Below are 22,491 nucleotides of genomic sequence, written 5' to 3'. Positions count from 1 at the left end.
TGTGCGGGTGTGTAAGTAGCTGTATGGATAAGTGAATGCGTTTGTAAGTAGTTGTTTGGGTTTGTGAGTGGGTGTATAAGTAGTTGTATAGGGGAGTGTATGGCTGTGTTCAGAGGTTGTAAGGGTGAGTGAATGGCTGTGTGAGTGATTGTATAGTTGAAGTAATGGGTGTGTGAGGAACTGTATGGGTGAGTGTGTGGCTGTGTGAGTTGTTGTGTGGGTGAGTGACTGCTTGTGTTAGTAGCTGTATGGGTAAGTGAGTGTATGTGTCCGTGCCTGTTTAGGTGAGTGAGTGACTGTTTGAGTGGCTTTATAGTTGAGTGAATGGCTGTGTCAGTGGTTGCATGGGTCTTACAATGGGTATGTGAGTATTTGTGTGGGTGGGTGAGAGGGTGTATGAGAGGTTATATGGGAGTGCGAGTAGGTGTGTCAGTAGTTCTGTGGATGATGTCATCAGTGATGTCATTTGAGATTAAATCAGTGATGTTACTGACCCTGTCATGAGTGATGTGATATGTGAGTTAAAAAGCAGTGCGTAGCTCAGGTAACTATAACTGCTGAATTTCTATGGTTTTGAAAGATTGAAATGTGCATCTAACTATAACGTCCCTGTAACCTTTGTTTTTTCAATGAATTTCAAAGGTTTTAAAAAAATGTATTCTCTAAAATGTATTAAATGTTTCAAACCTTTCTAGTTAATTTATTATAACAACAACTTTTTTGGGGGTGGAGTTGTATTGTTTATATCTACATTTTAACCCTTTCGATGCTCATGACAAGCTCAGCTCGTTATGAGGTACACTGGTCGTGTGATGATGACGAGCTGAGCTCGTCATGAACAATAGGATTCATAGATCCTCAGCGTAGAGGGGGAATTGCTGCAGAAGTGATAGTGTTAAGAATATATTATAGTATGTTTATATAGTTGTCATTTTTTAGGATTTTTATATTTGTACTTTTTTGGGTGATTTCAAATTGTATTTTTTTCCATTTATAGTTTCCTTTTTTGTGCAGTTTTAATTTTTTAAATCATATTATTTAAATGGGTTCTAAGAAAAAAATCAGAAAGTTTCGAAAGTTTTTGAAGAGAAATATGTAGTTATTTTTATAATTGTTTTCTATAATTTTTGAGGTCCGCAGGTTCTTCTGTGGCACCAAAACGGAGTCATGGACCACAAGAACTCAATGGTTTCCTATTCCGCTAAGGAGATTGAGAATCTTTAATAATTTCGAGTTTGCCTTGCCACCTCATTGCCGATAAAACGGCAATGAGGTGGCAAGGCAAACTCGAGATTTCAAAAGAAGGATTTTTGTACTCCTATCAGCTAGCTCAAACTATTCTTATTTCGACTAGACTCCAGGCACAATTTTATAAAACCTGTTTTTTTCTTTACTATACACCCGATAAAATTGCAAAATGGGGAACCAGTAATGGGACTTGCTGCCCGAGATGCAATCTATTTAAGGCAGATTCCATCCATATCTTTGCCTCTTGCCCGGTGTTAATACCTTTGATACAAAGTATAGAGAGGTTTCTAACTTCAGTTCTTCACAGAAAGGTTGCCTTGTCACCAGAGGTAATGGTACTTGGGGTGGAGGATCCAGATAATCTTGAGAGCGGCCACGATTTTATATTTGTTACTATGGCTGTTTGGCGGCTATGCCTAGCCTCGGCTTGGCTAGACCCGCTACCACCTACTTTCCAACAGTGGCTAGCTAGGCTCTTAGCTGTGCATAATATCGAGACAGCTATTTATAAGCGTAAAGGCAGACAGCGACGTGAAAGGGGTATGAAAATCTGGATTCCTCTCACACACTGGCGAGCTCTACAAAACTGATTTATTATCGATACTGTAATGTATTCATGCTACTGTTTTAATTGGTTTTTTCGTGATGCTGGGAATATATTTTATTTTGTAAATTCTCTATAATGTATATTTATTTATGTCAAACACAACGAAAAGTTCATGATGTTAATGAACAGAAAGTCTGCCTGTCCGGGGGGGGGGGGATAAATATGTAAAAATCAATAAAAACATTAAAAAAAAAAAAAAAAGAGAATCTTTAATAATTAAAAAAATTTTATTCTTTATATGGAGTTCACTATTTTGGTGTTTAAAATTAATGTAGACATAGTTGAGGTGAATAACTTTTGAAAATAAATTTTATTATACGACTACTCACTCAATTTAATTTTTTTTGTGACCTCAAAAATCTGCAGAAGGGCACCACAGATACACACAGTTACACAGTGAAACCTGCTTATTTCAATGGCCACATAGGGATCACGCCTTTTTATGAATAATAGCACATCCAAAAGCTGTTATTTGTATTTGGACATTTAGGGAGTAGGAAATACAAATTGATATCTGTATGTATATAGGTATGGTAGGAGTGGGTATGAGATTGTCTGTATGGGTATGTGAATAGGTGTGAGCGTTTCTGTATAGGTATGTGAGTGGATGTGAGAGTGGCTTTATCAGTATGTAAGTGGGTGTGTAAGTGTATTTATGGGTATTTGAGTCGGTGTGAGAGGGTGTTTGTGTGAGAGGGCATGTGTGGGTGTAAGACTGTCTGTATGGGGCATGAGTAGGTGTGTCAGTGCCTGTAAGGGTGTGTCAATGGGTGTGAGAGTATATGGGTTTGAGAAGATGTAAGAGAATATATACATATATATATTTTGCCCATGCCTGAGAACCGCAGATATACTCAGGGGTCACGCTGTTCCCTGCAACGGATCTGTTTTTTTTTCGAGTGACCCAAAAAAGTTTGGGGGAATTTTGCTGCCCATTAAACATGCTTTCACCTTCTCCATAACACACACAAGGGGTCATGAAAGCTCTCACGTAACCCCTTCAATTAGTATGCAAGCAACTTTTCAGCCTTTGGGAAAGTTTCCTGAGATTAAAATGGCAGTCCCAACTTTTCTGTGAAGGTGTGGCCAACCAATCAGTACCTTGCTTTGGCGCACAGAGCCGCGGATCCCCCGCAGCTGGATCCATAGAGGATCTGCGTCCTACATACAGAAAATTAGATTTTTAGTTAATAGCTCAAAAAACTACTGCATTGATTTACATCAAATTATCACACGAGCACGCTTTCTGGACCAAAAGGTAGCTTTCTGCTAAATTTAGTGTAATTCCATCCAGAAGTTTGGGCTGTAGCAGTTTCTAAAATCTCTATGGGAATTAACATGGGGAAAATGAATTTTAAGACCCACCGTTTTCTCAGACCCTGCTTGACAGATCACCCCAAAACGTTCAACACAGCAGCTGTACCGAGAATTAAACTAATTTTGAAAGTTTCATGAAGATTCGTCAAATGCCACCAAAGTTATTGCCAAAACAAAAAACATTTTTCCTATGGAAACTAGGTCCTAACTATAACTGCCTATCAGCATCCGCCAGTAGGTAATAATGACTCCACTACATCTTCTTCCTTGGAGAATAGGCAGGTTGGAGTCTTTGTAATTTGTGTATGATATGTATGCCCTTCTGCTCACCAGCAACCTCTGGAAAGGAAAAGGAAGGTGAAAACAGGGAGTCATTAAGGGCAAGAATAAAGAGGTGGTAGGCCATTAAGGGCAGCAATAGGTAAGGGGTGAGTTACCAAGAGAAGCAGCTAGAAGAGGAAGCACTTCAAGTGACATCAAGGACAGGGTAAAAGATGAAATAGGAAGCCTAGCTTGAAGTTCAGAGGAGTGAAGAAAGGCAAAGGCAATGATGAAAGATACATGGAGATCACTTTTAGGAAGTGGCCCAGAGTGTACATCTGATTATGGAAGGACAGGACAGAAGGACAACAGTAGATCAGGTGAGGGGTCTTGTCTTTCTCCCCATGTGACACTTGCACCCTTTCCCTTGACATCACCTTATACTCACTTGCTTCTCCACTTTCACCACTCGCCCCATCATGCTCAGCTCATCAGTAGCATCCATATCTGTAGGTGCTGACTTATCGCCCTTTTCACGTGACTTCTTATCGATGGCAATTGGTCCCCTTCCAATGATCTGTTCCACTCTAAACAACCACCAAAAAACAAGCAAATCGTTACTTGAATTGATTGATTCATTATTACATATATGGTGCACATTCTGATAATGCCTCTTGGCACTGATGGCACAGTGGTACTAAATTGGACCTGTTTTTTAGAATGAAGAGGATGAAGGACAGATGTAATCCCCATCAAAAGTCCATCCATTAGCTTCATTGAAAAACACTTTTTTGGCAGCAGGTACTAACAATGAGTACCTATACTTATTTATCTCATCAACCTTCATAATGAGTGTTTTATGTCCCTGGCAATGTGATATGATATTAATAAATGTAAAAAAAAGCCATTAAAAAGTCATTTAGAGGCATTCATATTGCACAAGTCTGTCTCCTATTTGTACTACACTCTTCCTCATAAACTCATAAATGCTAAATGTTCTCGAGTTAACCTTTTTACTAGTCATACTAAGCATTCTCCTGTTCTCCTCTTATTTCCCTTATAAATGAAGAAGGCACTGGGCATCCCAGTACTAGAAAAATATTTACTGGATTCTGACCGCTGGAGAATAGCTAGCTAATCTTACCCAAATTTGCCATTCTGGTTCAGATTGTAGAGATCACTATTATGACTAATCTACTATTATCCAGTGTATAATAAACTATCACATAGATGCCAGTCCTGATTACAATCCTTTATTGTACTGAAACTTTATCACATCTTCCTGTGCTGTGGTTTGTTTGGTTTCTACTGTTAACCACTTTTGACACCATTGTCGTGTCATCTATGTCCAGGTTTTAGGAGAGGGGACAGGTCTAGGGGCAGAGGCTCTAAGTTGGGGCTGCATCTTTTTAAAGAGGAACACTTTGATAATGTTTATGAAGAATTACACATCTTGAGCAGATCCAGTTATATCAATTGTCAAGCGACAACCCCCAACCCCACCGAGTTCTGTTATCTCCCCTTAACTTCACACCTTGTCTGTCTAAGTGCAAGGGCGTGGGATGGATCAATCTTGAAGTACGTGGATAACCCGACCTTTGGGCACAGATGACAACTAATATAGACTGTCGTCGTTTTTAACTTTTTGCCTAAAAGCCAGTCAGGATTGATTGTATATTCGCCAAATGGTTGTATGTGAATGATGGAAGAATGTAGGAACTGCTAGCAGGTGCAAAGTCTACCAATTTGAAAGTTGTAGGTACTTTTAGAGCAATATTTGATGTACTTCCTGGCTTTTTTCTCTCAGGCTACAGATGTACATGGAGATGCTTTGACATATTGTATGTGCTGGAAGTTACTACTTTATTAGAACACCAACGCTCATTTACCACCTAAACTCGATACTGCCATTCAGTTTATGCAAGGTGCATCTATACTTGTTTACCTGTTTCGGCAAGGCCTGTCTGAGGAATAAGAAGGAACAGACATTTCTCCCCTTCATCTGAACATTTTTCAAGGGCTCCTCTTAAGTGTAGGATATTTAAAATACTTTCACTACTGCATGAATCTTCCTTACAGGGTATTTCTACCCCAAGCCATGAAGCCATCTATCATGGGCTCGTCCTCATGTCCTTGGAGCAACTAAAGCTCGTTATTATCTCTTCATGATTATCTATACATAGTTTTGTCGGTCGTGTGTTCAGATTAAAGGGCCCATGTTTATAGAATGTATTAATATTCAATTGCTCAAATATGAATGGCGAAAATATGTATTTTTTTTGGATTGGGTATGAATTCTTCTGATAGGGAGAAAAGTTTACCTACCTGCCGTGCTTTTCTGTATCACAGGAATGTTGACTCAAGTCATTATTGGTCGAATATTCTCTTCTGCATAATGCAGACCTTTGAACATCTTTTTACATACTTGTCTTCGATGGAAGCTGCGGTAAAATATGTCTCTGTTCCTGAAAGTAATAGTGGACACGTGTAATAGAATACTGTCCGAGGCATCATTTTTTCCAGCTGTGCATATACAGTTGTCATATAGGTTAAATAGGACCGCTTTGCAGCATTCAAAATGCTAAACTTTCTAATAGCAAAGAGTGCACGAGAGTACAAATGCAGCCAGTCCGTCTAACATTGCAGGTAGAGAGAAAAGGAGTCTATCTCTTTAAGAACCTGGGAGGCACCTGTTCCCACAATGCCTTTTACTGTCATTTGCCTCCCAGATCGAGTTCTTTTTACAGATAGAAGGTTAAAAGATTGCAAATTATCATACTGTCCATAGAATTTAACAGTAGGCAGGTGGGGATTTTATGACGTCAATAAAGAATCTACGATGCAGAAACAGGTCTAATGGTATGTGACCTTTTCTTCCGCATCATTGGGTCTTCATTGATAGTCAAAAAAACTTCAAAAGAGTAGCATGCTATTCAATAATGTATCTTCGGGCAGTTGGGAATTGTTGGACTTGGCCCTTTCTACCTGGTCACCTCCAAACGTTTTGTCTTCACTCCTCCATTTTGCTGAATTCGTTTTTGTTGGCCTTAGGACTGCACTTTACCACTGCTAACCAGTTCTACACTGCTTGAGCTCTTTTTTCTAAACATAGTGACATTGGCTTATACTCAATTGGCATATTAAATCTAAATATAATTCCCTAGCAAAGTGGCAGTACTTGTGCCAGGGACTGTAAAATAAATCCTACTAGTGGGCCTGCAGCACTGATTGTGCCACCCACTTAAGTAACACTTTAAACTAGAGATGGGAAGAACTCGCGGAGTTTCACTCTGCGGAATTCCACCAAATTACATAAAAAGTCTGTGAGATTCCACCGAGTACCGCAAGCAGGTGAAATTCGACATGTTGCAATGCTTGCGCTGAATTTTCGCGCCAGAAGCATGTTCTGCACTGTAAATTCAGCACAAATTGCACCATGAAGCCGGCCAGAGGGTGCTGCTTTTTTCTGCCACTCGAGTAGATTTTCTACTCAAGTAGCAGCTTTCTCAATGCGAACGGTTGCGACCTGCCGCCACGACCCGCTTTGAGAAATCTCGCCGGGAGCTGTTCTAGCATCCAAAAATCACGCTAGTGGACTCAAATTCTCGCTCTAGCTCGCCAACTTATTATTGGCAAGCTGTGGATAAGAAAAAACTCCACCACACGGTGGTTGGGGGATTTAACCCAAACATTGGGTTCTTAGCTGAACGCAGACGGGACCAAACACCACCGGCGGAGTGGAATCTTTCGCCCAGCCCCTGTTTAAACATGTCTCAGACCTGCCATTGCAACCTGTGTGTGTGCAGTTTAAAACTGCCATTTTAACCTTGCCCAAACCTTCCTTTTTAGGTCTCATGGCTAGCGTTGCAGTGCGCAGCGCGAGACCTCTTGTTTGGGGTTCCGAAAGCTAACCACACACTCGTGCGTGTGATCAGGCTTTCGCCGGCTGCCAATGGCTTTAGTGTGTATTTTTTTTACAAAAATAAGGCACGCAATTGGGCAAAGGCGGCGCATGTCCCGCCTTTGCTCTGTCCATTCCCATCAGTGTCTAGCACGCGCATGAGCGCGGCTCAGACGACAGGCTCCCTCGCCCCCGCTCCTCTGTGGTGCACGCGCACCACTGATTCTTAATACAGGTTGGCAGCTGTCAGATTGCCTTCTCATTCAGTTTGGGCATTATGTCAGAGTAATCCGTCCACAGCTCATTCGTCGGCTTGGTAACACGTTTGCTGCTGAGTCATGCTAATGTGCGTAATTTTTCTAGCCGGGCCACGCACCCCTCCGCTATAAACTACAGTACCTGTCACGGCCGTACTTAACCACGCGTGGCAGAGTTCATAGAAGCGTGTTTCCGCACCAGATGCCTGTGGTGGGAGCTCTGGACGGTCTCACATGCGCTCTCGTGAAGATGCCCTCGCAGTTGTTGTAAGGTAAGAGAAAACTACAATCCGAGTGTGAGTGAGCGGTATGCGCATGGCTCAGCCTTTCTGTTTAAGGCCTGCTAAATGAAACAGTGTCTTGCCTTTGCCGGTTGAGCTGTGCGTTCCCAGGGAGGTAGGGCACCGGATCCATCCTTAGTCGAATCTGAATGATGAAAGCAGAGCTTGCTGCGTGCAGTTCAAGTCGAATTCAGTCCGGGGTTTGTAGCTGACTTTCATTCATCCAAGACAGCAGAAGCTGGTTAAATAGTTTTTCGATCTAGCTATGTGAGCCGGGGGTGGAGAATATTATTTATTTTCTAAATAATGCCTGAGGGAGTATACTGTTTGAAAATATATGTTAGGAAAACATATTTCAATATAGAAAACTGTAATTATCTATTTTATTTGCTTCTCCATAAGAAATGATCCAACAGTTGCGGAGACATCCCACAGCCAACAACACGATTTTTGTAAGTTGTCGTTCCTCGGGCTTAAGTAGGAGAGTTGATGAATGAACATTTCCAGCTAAGTTCACAATAAATAATTGAAATATAAAAATGTGTAGGCAAACAACAGTGAAATCTTTTAGTAAATCTACAATACCTACAGATCGTTATTTTAATTCCTCCAAACGTTTGCGATTCTTAAATCTCTTCGCTAAAATATTTATTTCTCATCAGACATCTGCTTTCATGAGGAAAGAATTCTGGGTGATGTAGTCTTGTTGAGCTCCCGTTAAATGAATTAGACTAACACGCTTGATAGCAATGATTTGTAGGTAAAACTTCCTAGACTGAGTGAGACGAACACCTAGGAAATGTTGGTGGTGGGTGGGGTGGGAGCGTGGGGGAGCTCAGACTTGCGATTTGAATTACCAAAAAGTTGCAGGTTTTCATGCAGGTGCAAATAATTCCACTGTGACAAGTTGGTATAAACCCCATGGCGATAAAACTAAATAACATCAGGGTTTCAAAATGGTATATCTTCATGGTTGTGGTCTGATTAACCCGAAGGTCGCTCACTTGGTTTATCCCCAAGTCATGACTCTCAGGTCCTGGACCCTTGGAGTGGCTCACAGGCTCTTGAAATCTAGCTTTTGGGCACTTTCAACCACAAACGGACCTGTTTGCACGAAGACCGTACTGCTTGCACAGAAAAACAGAACGAGACTTCCTAAGCATTTTGAAGCCTACCTCTGCTTCTGCTAGAATATCTGACCCGAGGTAATAGTGTCTAGTGAATATGTGGGCTGATCTCCATCTAGCAGCTCTGCATATATCAAAGATGGGTGCATTACTACTCCAATCCGTAGTAGCTGCTTTTCTTCTAGTGGGATGGGCATTGGGTTTACAAGCTAAGGGCCCATTTGCTAGTTGATAACATATCGATTTACATGCTCCTAGGTGTCTTGCGATGGATTGCAGAAGTAGGTGGTACTTGTCAAATGAGTCTGCAATTAACAAATAACTGTTTTGTTTTTCTGATGCTCATATATTTGTCCAACTAAAATCTTAACACTCACCTAGGGAAACATCTAGGCTAGGGTAGGCAAGTTAGGCAAACAGGTCAGGAGAGTAATAGTTTGATTGATCTGGAAATAAGGCACTTCTTTTGGTAAGAAAGAGGGTTGAGCTCCAAATACAACCCTATCAAAGTGAAAAATAATACAAGATTCTTCTGTTGACAAAGCCTGTAATTCAATGACCCTTTTTACAGACTTAATTGAATTAAAAATATCAGTGTTCCATGAAGGATGCTGCAATGTAGCTCTACACATGAGTTCAAATCGGGGCCTATTAATATAGTGATAATAATTTTAAATACGTTCTTATCTGTTTCAACTCTGGCAGCCATATTTGAATTTAAAACTGATTGAAATTGAATGAATGACCGCATTGCTGCATTCACCACATATCGTGTGTGAAACCTGTGTGCACAACTCAGCCCGCCATTTTGGGCAGGATGCGCTCTAGTTGTTTTGGGCACTTCACATAAAAATGCGTGCTGCACTGACGCGCCGCTGGCCCACTGAAGGCTTGCCTATTGCAAGCCCGTCTGTGCTCGTCAGTGTCCTGGAAGCGGCCAGTGCCAGCCACGTTGCCCAGACTGAGAAGCCAGATGGTCGCCTGTTGTACAGTCGCGCTGAACTGTTAGCACTAGATTTTCATCATGTTAAGTGTGGCCCAAGAAAATTTTAATAGGAGTTGCAATAACTGTAACTTTAGCTTTTGCACCGAATATGGCAGTTTGTGTTAGTTCTGCTTCCTCCCCTACAGCCACCCTGAAAGAGGCACTGCATTCGAGTGGCTCTAATCAATACCCGCTCGTTAGTAAAACATGCCCCGGATATTTATGAGCTCCTCTCAGAGGAGCAGCTCGATTTCTATTTATGACTGAGACATGGCACAACGAATTTTCTACCCCTACTATTGAGTTAGCCATCCTGGTGGGCTACAAAATAGCCAGGGCAGCCCACAAAGTGGGAAAAGGTGGAGGTAGAGCGGTGGTGTTTAAGGACTCGTGGGTCTTTACCCTTGGGGACACTCCAGGTATTGGTGATGGGGAGGCACTTGACTTCTACATCATTATATCCCCCACTTTATGTTGGGTGGCACATTGGTGTATAGACGCCCCGGCCCCACAGGAGCCTTTTTAATAGCTCTAGATGAGGTAATTGTCCCTAGGGAGTTGTGCTTCTCGAACTTCTTACTTCTTGGGGACTTTAATATCCATTTTGATTGCGTGGAGGCAAGTGACACTAGGGAATTATGTGAATCGCAAACCCTGGCTCAACTCACCCAATGGATTAGCTCTCCGTCACACAGTGGGGGGGCACACTTCAGACCCGGTCTGTTCCAATTTCCCTTTATGTGTCAAGGAACCCCTTCAAGTTGCCTGGTCAGATCATTTTTTTATCCAGTTCTCATGGACCATTCAGACACCTTATTCTACTGAGGGACATCCCCAAGGCAGACCATCTCAAAGAATTGACCCTTCTGCTTTGAGTAGGGTTCTGTCAGACACACGCCCTACTGCTGCCATAAATATGGGCGGAGTTTCAGAGAGCTTCCCTAACTGGATTTCAAAGGCAATTGAATATCTATCTCCGCCCCTCTCTAGCAAGCGAGTAAGAAACGCCTATTCGAAACCTTGGTACTCTAGCAAGCTTAAGGAGCTAAAACAGTTCTGTAAAAAACTGGAACAAAGCTGGAGACAGGTCTACTGCCCCCTGGCCAAAGCAGCATTAGGGAAGGCTCAGAGAGAATAGTTTGCTGCTATTAGGGATGCTAAAAGAAGCTATTATGTGGAGCGCATTGCTATGTCTAAAAACATCTCCAAGGAAATCTTTTCTATCGTTCAGAGTTTTCTAACTCCCGGCGCAGAGCGCATTGACAGCCCTGCCTCTGTGGCATGGTGCAGGAAGTTGTCGTGTTTCTTCATTGATATGATCCAAGTGATCCAGGTCAATTTTGGGACTACTACCCCTGGGCAGGTAGGGTCTCCTATTCTGAATATCCCAGGCTCTAATCCGTCTGTTCCCTCCCATTGCCCCGCTTGACTTACTGAAATCGAGCTCTCCAGCTGACCCGTGCCTGGCTAGGCTGCTAAAGGGGGCTGCTGAGGTGGTCAATCCAGAGGTTAATACCATCATAAATATGTCACTTCAGACAGCCACAGTCCCTCTTGAGTGGAAGCATGCTAAAGTGCTAAAGCTAAGAAAAAAGCCTTCTCTAGATCCGGCTACGCTAGCTAGCTACCAAGCTATTTCTCTTCTCCCGGCTGTGGCAAAAGTGCGTGAGAAAGCAGTTTACAAACAGCTTGCCAACTTTGTTGAGTCATCTGGCTTTCTCCACCCTTCCCAATCGGGATTCAGGGCAACTTATAGTACAGAGACAGCCCTCGTTGAAATGTTGGAGGCGATAAGAGAATGTTTGGCTGCAGGTTGCAGGCGGCAGAGCGGCTCTATCTTGTTGGATCTCTCTGCCAACTTCCATACAGTGCCCCACTGTCAACTACTTGCTCGTCTTTCAAGCATTGGGTATCAGGCTTGGCATGGTACTGGCTCAAATCATTTCTCGAGGATAGAACCCAGCAGGTAAGGCTGCCGCTGTTCTCCTCATCCGCAAGAAAGGTGACCATAGGAGATCCGCAAGGCTCCACCCTGAGTCCTCTTCTTTTTAATTTATTTGTTACTCCCCTAATCTATCTAGCAGAGGAGCTGGGAGCCAAGATCATAGCTTATGCAGATGATACACAGCTCCTCTTTACTTGGAAGGAAAACGTTTTGTCCCCGGACCGAGCTAAAAACTGTCTTTCTGCCGTCTTTAAATGGCTCGCACTGGCGCAGCTCAAGTGCAACGAGGTCAATTCAGAGGTACTTCTGCATGGACCCTTACCCCATCATTTTAGGGAGGCACACTGGCCCGCAGAGTACCCTATGCCCAATTCTGTTGGCCATCCGGTTAAGAATCTGGGGTTCTGGTTCAGTGAGGACCTCTGGTTCACCACGCAGATCAAAAACCTTGATGGAGTGTGCTTTGGCACACTGAAATTGCTCAGAAAGTTTCTTCCACTGCTATCTAGCTCAGCTAAGGAAATGGTGACTCGTGCCCTTATTTTGTCAAGCATTGACTATGCCAACGCGTTGTATATTGGCTTGCCTGGATACCAGCTAAAAAAATTGCAAACAATGCAAAACTCTGCAGCTAGAGTTTTGCTCAGCATCCCAGGAAGATCAAGTATAAAACAACACCCACTGGATCTACACTGGCTTCCTGTTGCTCAACGTGTCCAGTTTAAAGCCCTCATGCTTGCTCATGGAGCTCTGCATGCATCTGGGCCGCCCTGTGTTAGAAAACGCTTTGGCTTCTATGTCCCCCGAAGACAACTGCATTCATCTGAGCAGCATTTAGCAATGGTTCCTCGAATGGGGGGCAGCTCTCTATCTTTTAAGACAGCTGAAGCATGGAATTCCCTTCCTTTTGAACTGTGGAATACCCAAGCCCCCAGGCTGTTCAAGAAGCAGCTAAAGACTCTGCTTTTTAATTAAGCCATAGTTCTTCCTAGCTACGTTGCATCTGCAGATGGCTCCAGCGCCGGGACACTCTTGACTATCTGTGCGCGATACATGTGGTAATAACATAACATAACAACATATATACACTACTAACTTAAGTTCCTAAGGTGGATATGGTCTTTTAACTGGTGAATTGACTTTCTTGAGTCCTTGTAGAAAAAAAAGAATTTAATTCTAAGATCAAAAACTTTGTTCTACAGTAAGTACTTTTTGAGATATGAATTTTTCAAGTTTGCAAAATAAATCACTTTTGTGCGCAATTATGCACCATTGAAGTCAACGGGAGAAAACAGAAAACGCTTATAAAATCTTACCATTGGATGTTGAGGTTCACTTTCAGGATTCAGGTAAGTAGCAAGACCAGGCCCAATGTTTCACAAACAGATTCTTAAGAGCATCCCTGATTCAGCCGGTAGCAGGGTACTGAGGTTGTTGGTAGATGGCGTACCATGAAGAATTGGCCACCTGAAATCACACTGCACAAGGAGACCTAAAGGTAAGTCTGATGGGTTCCACTCATGAGAGCAGGTCGCAAGGGCTTCAGGACCACAGGAGCACAGCTCACCCAAGCTGGGCGGGCTGTGCGCGGAGCAGATAGATAAGCCGGGCGGCGTGCATCAAGATGTCCTTCGGACAGGGCAGGCAGCTTGAAGAGGCGATTTCAGGACAGCTGAGCCACTCATGAAGTGGGTGTCAGGGGTCTCAAAGTCCCTTGACAGGTGCTTGTTTCCTGGGCAGTTGGAGTCCAGATTGGGCTCTTTGTCTCAGTGGATGCTGAAGAGGGTCTGGTACGCCGGGTATTGGTGCATCACAGCTCTGGCAGAACCTTATGCCTCCACACTTTGAGGGGAGACAGATTTGATCACACTGGGCTGGTATTGCAGGAGAACAGCAAGTCAGGAAACTGAATTCTGCAGGTTCAGAGTCTGCAGACTACAGGGGAGTAGTGTTTCTACTCCAAGAGAGTTGTTTGGTGATGTGTTGTAGGCTGCAGAGTTCCAAGGTTCTTGGAGGCCTCACAGTTGCAGGATGAGACACCACACCCCGAGTGTCCAGTCCTTATGCAGCTGGCAGGGTTTGGTGCCAATTTTCTGCAGCAGGGCTTCAGTCCTCAGGTCAGCAGCTATTTTTGTCCTTATCTTCTTTGTGTCCACTGATCTAAGTTGTAAGGTACAGGGATGCCACCTAAATACTAAATTTAGGGGTGTTAAAGGAGGTGACAGGCAGGAGTCAATGGGCTACCTATCTTTAGGGTGTCTATACCATCTTAGTGACTACTTCCTGTGGTCTACCCTGCCCCTAATTGGCTAATTCACTCTCATACCAAGATGGTGGGAAATGAAAATTAGGCTCCACATTAGGGGTGGTGCTGGCTGCATGGGGACCCACCTCCTAATTGAACTAATTTCCCACCTGTCCTCCCACAAAATGTGGAGCAGGTCAGAGGCATCTTCCTCTATCTGGAGATGCATGGGTCATCTTTCAAAGGTGGCATCACCTTTGAACTATACCCCTTGGACTGTCATCCTGGGGGAGGCGTGAAGCACCTCCACTTACAACAGCCTTTGTTCCTGGTCTCTGAGAGCAGATATGTCCGCACATGGAATATAGTGCACCCTGCCTTAGGGCTATAATGCCTACAGTAGGGATGACTTATGTAGTGTATGGGGGCATGGCACACTGGGCAGTGTGGCATGTTGACTCTTCAGTTTTCTCTGCACGAAGACATGCAGCCTGCACTGGCAGTTTGCATGGTCTTGATCAGGGGTCTCTGGGGTGGCACAATTTGTTCTGCAGCCCCAGTGGACCCTCTTTAGTCCCAATGCCCTAGGTACGAGGAGGGCCATTTGTTAGGGACTTACAGTGATTGCTGAAGTTGCTGAAGTTGTATTGATTGTGGTAGGGTTTTAGAGAGAGAACGCTGGTACTGGGCACCTGGTCAGCAGGGACCCAGCACACCTCCATCAAAGTTGCGTCAAAACACAGGCTAAAAGTGTGTGTGTGGGGGGGGGGGTACTGCAAGAAAAAAAACAGTTCCTCACAACTACAATCTGTCTTGGAATCTTCTTTTGAAAATGAACTCCTTTCAAGAGATTTTTTACTGTCATACCATCATGTTAGTAATGTTGAGATTGCTATTGTTCATTTGTGAATGTCTTCCTAATGTCCTTTTGGGGCCATTTGTCCTTGAGACTAAATATATGCAAGATTCCATGGATCTTAAGAGTGATGCAACATGGCAAGCTGATGGTTGGGATTACTTCTTAGATGATGACATTTTTCTAGACTAGTTGACACTCTCTCCTCTAAAGGGCACACATTTTCAACTTTTGTGTCTACTTTGACCCCCAAGTATGTGAGACACTGGACTGTCTTCTGTATTGATGAGTCCGTGATGATTTGTGAGCCTAGCTTTCTTAGCAAATTTTCAGTAGTTTGGAGGTCCTTTTCTGCTTGTATTTGAATACTTGCCATTCATCAAGATTTGGGTAAGCAAATATTTTTCTTTTTCTTTTGTGGGCTTCAACAACTGCCATACATTTTGAGACTGTTTAGGAAGTGTACTCGTAATTACTTTCTCTCACTATGAATCCTAGAAGTTGTCTGTGATGAATTGAGATTTGAATGTAAAAATAGGTATCATGGACATTTATAGAACAAAGCCAAATCATTCTCTTTCATACGCAGGAAAAGTTGGTGTAGTGTGAGCATCCTGTATTTTTCCTTGAGGGCGATGGTGTTCACCAACATTAAGGGGCTGATTCCGATCTCGCTCGGAGGGGCTCCGAATCTGGCTGGAAAAAGTATGAGCCGTACGAGTGTTTTTCGACCAACTCGTACAGCTGTACGAGCAAGCAAGTACGATGCATGAAACAAAAAAATCGCCGACCGCATAGTTTCCGGGTCCAAACCGCTCCGTACGTCTCGTCCGTAAGCAAACCGTGCCGTGCAATGGAGGTGATTTCCGACCGAGCCAGTATGATGCACGATTCAGACAGCCAGATCAAGTCGGAGCCTCCGACATGTAAACGCTCCGGGAAGCAGACTTCAGAAGTCCACGCCAGCCCCCCCCTTCACCCGTAATCATACAAGTTGATCACAGGGGGGACCCAAGGGTCCCCCCAAACACATGCGTGTACGTGTGGGTGGCACAGACACGTCCCCACTACAGGGGGGCGCCCTTGTGCGCAACATAACTCTTTCGTCAATAGGTGCCTATCACGCGTCGTACAACAGGCTCCCATTGACTTCAATGGGGCTCAGAGTGACCCATGTCCATTAGTACTTGTTCGTATCGTACTCGGGCACTCGGAGCCCCAGAGCACGAGTCGGTCAGAAAGCCCTCCGGATCCGAGTCGGACGGAGCCTTCTCTCAGCGAGATCGGAATCGGCTCCTAAGTTTAGAATCGGTTGAAATTGTTCTTACTGACCGTTCTTTGGTACCAAGAAGTATCTTCAGTCCACTCCTTTGATTTTTGATTCCAAGGGGCGGTGCGGGGACAGAATATTGCGTAAAAAATATCGAATTGTACAACTATTGTGGCTAAAATTTGACAGACAAAATTGACAGACAAAATCTCGTGGTCAAGAATATCAATTTTAGGTAAGTAATATTGATTTAAAAAATATCCAACTGTTTAATATCATTTGCAAAAATATGTTAAATATGTTAAAAATATTGATTTTTTATTAATGTTATGTATTTCAGTATATATTTTATATGTGTTTGATGTTTGTTTTTTTGTATATGAAGTGTTTGTATTTTTATTATATCCATAAAAATTTAGTAGTTATTTTAGCATTTTTAGTTCCATTGCAGGTTGTGGGTTTATAGGGGAATTGGGTGGGAAGTAATTTAATAATACAAAACTTATAGATTATTTTTAATAGTTATTAATTTTCTTTTATTTGAAATTTGCATTTTTTGTTCCGGAGTGGTTTGTGGGTTTATAGGGAATAGGGTGGGAAGTAATTTAATTATATAAAATGTATTTAATAATTTGTATTTATTAATATTTGTTTAGTTGCGATGGTATTGTGTTAAATGTATAAATTTATTTATTATTAATTATTTAATAATTAGTTGGTAATTAAATTAATTAATTTAAATTAATTGAGTAATTAATGATGGTAAATTGTGTCATTAAATTTAGGTGTGCATTTTGGTGTTTTAATGTAAATGGTGAGAAGGGTGGGAAGTAATTTATTTTTTATTGATGAATTATTAATTAGTTGGTAATACATTTTAATTAATTAATTAGTAAAGAATGATGGTAATTGTGTAATTGATGTTAGGTGTGTGTTGTGGATATTATAGTGTTAAAGAATGTGCACTCATTGAAAGTTTATTATCTTTTTTTATTAATAATATTTTATTCTTCATTATTAATTATGTTAATTATGGAAATAAATGTATATAAAAATATTGAAGTCTTTTTTTATTGGTGTGGTGTAATAGGGTAGGAAATAAAATTAATACATTTATGTTTTAAATAATTTGTTTGCGTTTATTCAATTTTTTTCAATTGTTTAAATGTTATAAGTAATTTTTGTTTCTCTGCTATCCAACACTTTTCCTACTGTTGCACGCACTGGGTTCGGAATAGTAATTTTTTACCCCTTCGCTATCCAGCATTTTCCCTACAGTTGCACTCATTAGAGTGGTAATAGTCATTTTTACTCCTCCGCTATCCGGCACTTTCCCTACTGTTGCACTCATCAGAGTAGGAATAATAATTTTTACCCCTCCACTATCCAGCATTTCCCTACTGTTGCACTCACTGGAGTGGGAACAGTTATTTTTAGCCCTCCGCTATCCAAAACGTTCCCTACTGTTGCACTCACTTGAGTGGGAATAGTAATGTTACCCCTCCGCTACCCAGCACTTTCCATACTGTGGCACTCACTCTAATGGGAATAGTAATTTTTACCCCTCCGCTACCCAACACTTTCCCTTACTGTTGCACTCTTTGTAGTGGGAACAGTAATTTGTATCCCTTCGCTATCCAGCACTTTCCCTACTGTTTCAATCACTGGAGTTGGAATAGTAAATTTAATTCTTCCGTTATCCAACTTTTACCCAACTTTTGGACTCACTGGAATGGGAATAGTAATTTTTACCCCTCCGCTATCCAACACTTTCCCTACTGTTGCACTCTTTGTAGTGGGAATAGTAATTTCTACCCCTTTGCTATCCAGCACTTTCCCTACTGTTCCAATCACTGGAGTTGCAATAGTAAATGTAATTCTTCTGCTATCCAAGACTTTCCCTACTATTGCACTCTTTGGAGTGAAAATAGTATTTTTTACCCCTCCCACTATCCAACACATTCCCTACTGTTGCATTCACTGGTGTTGGAATAGTAACTGTTATTATTTTGCCATCCAACATTTCCCTACTGTTGTAGTTATTGCATTGCGAAATGTATGTTTTAATTTTGTTTAATAGTTTAATGTTTTAATTATTTATAATAAGTTTTTTTAATTTAAAAATATTGCTAGATGCATATATTTTATTTGCATACAATTTAAAAGTTTAAAAATTGAATAAAGGTAGTAGGTAATGAATTATTTTAAGGTAAATATATGTATTTGTATTAATTATTATGTTTGCATGTTTATATTTCTTTAATTGTTTATTTTTATATTCAGTTAAAATGCATATTAAATGTCATTTATTTGGTTAAAGATAACATAAAATGTTATATATTTAATATATATTATTTTATTTTATTTATATTTTTGAATCAAGACCTTTTACATCTTTATTTTTAACTTCGATATTTTTGATTCAATATTTTTGTTTAAGTATAGTTAGTCGATATTTTTGCATTCTATCTTTTTTGTAGATATTTTTTACATTAATTTTTTTAGCAATGATATTTTATCAGTGAACCCAAAGGGCATTAGATATTGCATGCTTTGCTAGTAGTATGCATAACTCCTTTGTTAATGTTGAATGTGACGACTTATTGAATACCTCGGTGTGACAGGTTGTGAAATTACAATTTATCATATATAGTATCCCTTCAATAATGTTTATGACCCATTTGTCTGCGGTGATTAGCTTCCACTGTTCCAGGTTTGACATCACCGATCCTCCTACTGGAGTGGGTAACTCAGGAGGGGTGTTGGAGCCTCATTGTACATTTACAGAGGAATTTCTTCTTCTGGAATTAGACTTTTTGGATGGGTGGCTTACATGTTTCTCATAATACTGCTGTCTTTGACCCTGCTTTTAATATTGTTTAGACTGATATGACCATTGCGGGGACTGTGCCCTCTGATGGAAGGTTGACCTATCCATGGCTGGACTGAGAACGCAAACCAGCCATGGCAATTAAGTTTGACTGGCCATATGAGGGTGGGGAGGGGGGGGGGGATGCTGGTGGGAATCACTGCTGCTGTTTTTGTTATTTTGTTACAGGGGGGAGTTATTGCAGCACTGCTGCAAAACCGGCCCTCAGTAACAAAAAAATGGAACCCACCCTTCCGGCCCGGTGGAAAAACACCTGGTGCCTGCTACAGCCAGTCTGGCCCTGCTCCTCTCTAGGAGCCTGTATTGCTGCTTGAAATTTTTTTTTGTCTTCTAGGCCAACAGCATTTAGATGTTCTGCTTCATTCTTTAGGGCGTAACATCTCTTCTTCAGTGTGTTGTCTGAGGAGAGATGTACTGGAAAAGAGCATATTTGCTATTTTGTGTTGCGTATCTGGTTTCCGAGATGATAATCGAAGCCATAAATTCCTCCACAAAGTGATATCATGGAAGTATCCTGTAGCGACTAACACTGGGGAGTGCACTGCAGCATTTATTACTCTGTTTGAGATCAAATGGCTTCCCACATCATTATATAAAGTCTTATTGCCGATGTTTTTGCACAACAGGAAGTAAAGACAGAATGTCATCCCATATTTCTCATTGGTATCTCTCAAGCAGTGCTTTTTTACTGTCTTTTTTTTTAACAAGCAGATGCAGGGACACCCATCCTTTTGTCGGTGGAATATATACTCATGCTTTCCATTTCTGGTGGTACAAATGTCTCCTGGGTAGATGCATATTTTTTTTCAGACCAATGAAAAATGATCGAATCCAGTTTCAGATCTGTCTTTAAAAAAACTGGATATTGTTGCGGAGGTCTGTACTTTTTCAATAGGCATGATGCTACTGCCTTGACTGAAGTATAACAGAGACCGATGGTTGAGGAGTTTCAAATGGAATTTTAAGTTTAACAGCTTCTCTTGCAAGTACTTCCTGAAAAGTCAAGATTTCCTCCCTTGTTTATACTCTGAGCGAAGACTTAGGAGGTGACATTGATGTGTCAGATGTAGGAGACACGCATGTGAAAGAATTAGATCAGGATTTGGAATATGATCTTGTTTGTCTACGGACACGAGAACATTGAGGAGGGTTTGTTCTGCTCCATGTAGATTCTTGTGGGGAAGTAGGCTTGCGTTTTCTAATTGTAGACATGGAAGTTGCTTTAGATGAATTCATTGGTGGAGTAAAGGAGTCTGAACCGGATCCTCCAAAGGTATGATTGCCTGTAATGGTTGATAAGGTATAGAAGCTGAGCCAGGGAATGTAGCCGTTTGCAAATGGCAAAAAGATGATACGTCTCTGCTCTCTGTCTCTTTTTTGGGTGAAGACTAAGGATGTTTATCCAAAGTCTGAGTGACTGACTGATGGTGTGACTGATGCTGATTAACCCCTTTGATGCTCATGACGAACTCAGCTCGTCATGAGGCATGGTGCTCGTGTGCTCATGACGAGCTGAGCTCGTCATGACCACACCCAGTTCTATTATGGCCCAGCACAGGAGAAGAATATCTCAAGATTATGGGTTTCGCAACACTAACCTTGAGTGTCTAAACATCATGTATCGCTGGTGATGACGAGTAGCCAAGTCAGCGATCCTTCGACGGCGAACATGTTGGCATTGATGCACTCAACAGTAATGTCAATAGCTCTGTTGCAGCTGGTCTGTGACGATGGTAATGGTGGTGGCATCTTTTTTTGCCACATGATTTTCTCGCACTGAATCTTGCTCTAAGGGAGTCCTTGTTGGGAGGAGGCGGACTTGTTGAAGCAGGCTGGGAGGCTGATCTTTCTAGATTTCGTTTTCTTTCCTTCCTCTGCTTTCAGGTTATTAAGCATGCCTCTCAATCTGATGTCTTCTCAGTCTTTTAAAGTTCCTTTTGACTTTTTTTTTTAGCAAATGTTAAATTCCTTGACAGAGTGTAATGGGGAGGCATACTGCACAAAGCTTTTGAAAGTCAGTAACTGCCTTTTTTACTCCCACATGAGGGACACTTTCAGAAAAGAGCACATCCTGACTAAACAATCCTGACAGGATGAGCAGTAAACTGTAACACTCAATGGCAGATGCAACAAGTCGTCGAGTGGAACTGTAAAGATTAATAGTCTGACTGGAAAAAAAGAAGCTTAGAGTTGTGAAATCCTCACAGAGATCCTTGTCTCACAAGCCAGAAGAAAAACTGGTTCTCGGAGGCAACTATAACTACAAGTCATTTTGGGAAGGGGTGCCTCCCAGGTTCTTAGTAAGACAGGCTCCGATTTTCTCTACCTGCACTGTAAGCCTATCTGGCTGCATGTGTACTCTTATGCATACTTTGTTAATAGAGTCTTGTATTTGAGATCCTGCAGTGCAGTTTTTTTTACCTATATGACAACTTTATGAGCACATTCAGGAAACAAATATGACTCTGATAGACTTCCACTATATGTCCATGATTACATTCATGGACATAGACATTATTTACAGCGGTTTCCATGGAAAAAAACTATGCAAAAAGGTTTCCAGAGTCCACATAAAACAATTTCAAGCATTAATGACTTTTAATGAAGATCCTACAGTCCAGAGTCATGTAATCTTTGTGATTTCATTATCTAATGTTTACTTGATAGTTTAAAATAGATTTGACTGTTTTACTTTGTGTTAGTGTCTATTTTTGAACATGTACAGTGTAGAGACAATACACAATTTCAAAAATAGTATTTTAGCAATAGATAACTGGATTCCCTCCTTGGACGTCAACTACCCAGTCGGTCTTTAGATAGACTACCTTTAGTCTCTCATGTCGTCTCTTCCCGCATCCTCCCTCTATTTATGTCTCTCCTTCCCTACTCTCTCAATGTATTGCGACTGAACTATTTTGTCTGATGCCCGATGGAGCTACCTGGTTTAGCTCTAGGGGAGATGGACCGTGGATTCCCGCCTTGGTCGTCACCTACCCAGTCGGTCTTTAGACAGACCTCCTTTCGTCTCTCCTTGTTGTCTTTTCCCTTATCCTCCCTTTCTCATCTCCCCTGCCCCCTCCACTGCTTTTCTTACTCCTTTCTCTCCTCTCCTAATTGTATTGCCTATTTTTTGATGCATTGTGTAATTGTTGATCTTTTCTGTTACATTGTTGATTCTCATGTAAAAAGCTCTGATACCTTATATTTTATATAGCCAGGCTATATAAAACTCTTTAAATAAATAAATAAATAAATACATGTACAGCATAGGAAGATCAATTCTCTGCTTCACCTCATAGTT

At 41.6% G+C, this 22,491-nt stretch overlaps 1 protein-coding gene across 3 annotated transcripts in view; it reads right to left on the bottom strand.

The window, feature by feature from the left end:
* The window catches only part of KCNQ4 (potassium voltage-gated channel subfamily Q member 4), a 1,014,801-nt gene that overhangs the window by 6,421 nt on the left and 985,889 nt on the right, over window positions 1–22,491 (bottom strand). For all 3 annotated transcript variants that reach the window (XM_086955633.1, XM_086955634.1, XM_086955635.1), the window contains one exon: window positions 3,882–4,020. In XM_086955633.1, the coding sequence (XP_086811759.1) occupies window positions 3,882–4,020 (139 nt within the window). The remainder of the gene's footprint in view (window positions 1–3,881; window positions 4,021–22,491) is intronic.

Source organism: Lissotriton vulgaris, chromosome 2_1 (genome assembly GCF_964263255.1).
Source record: "Lissotriton vulgaris chromosome 2_1, aLisVul1.2, whole genome shotgun sequence".
In the NCBI taxonomy this organism is placed as follows: domain Eukaryota; kingdom Metazoa; phylum Chordata; class Amphibia; order Caudata; family Salamandridae; genus Lissotriton; species Lissotriton vulgaris.
Note: the sequence above shows the minus strand (reverse complement) of the source record. Positions and strands in the feature narration are given on the sequence as shown.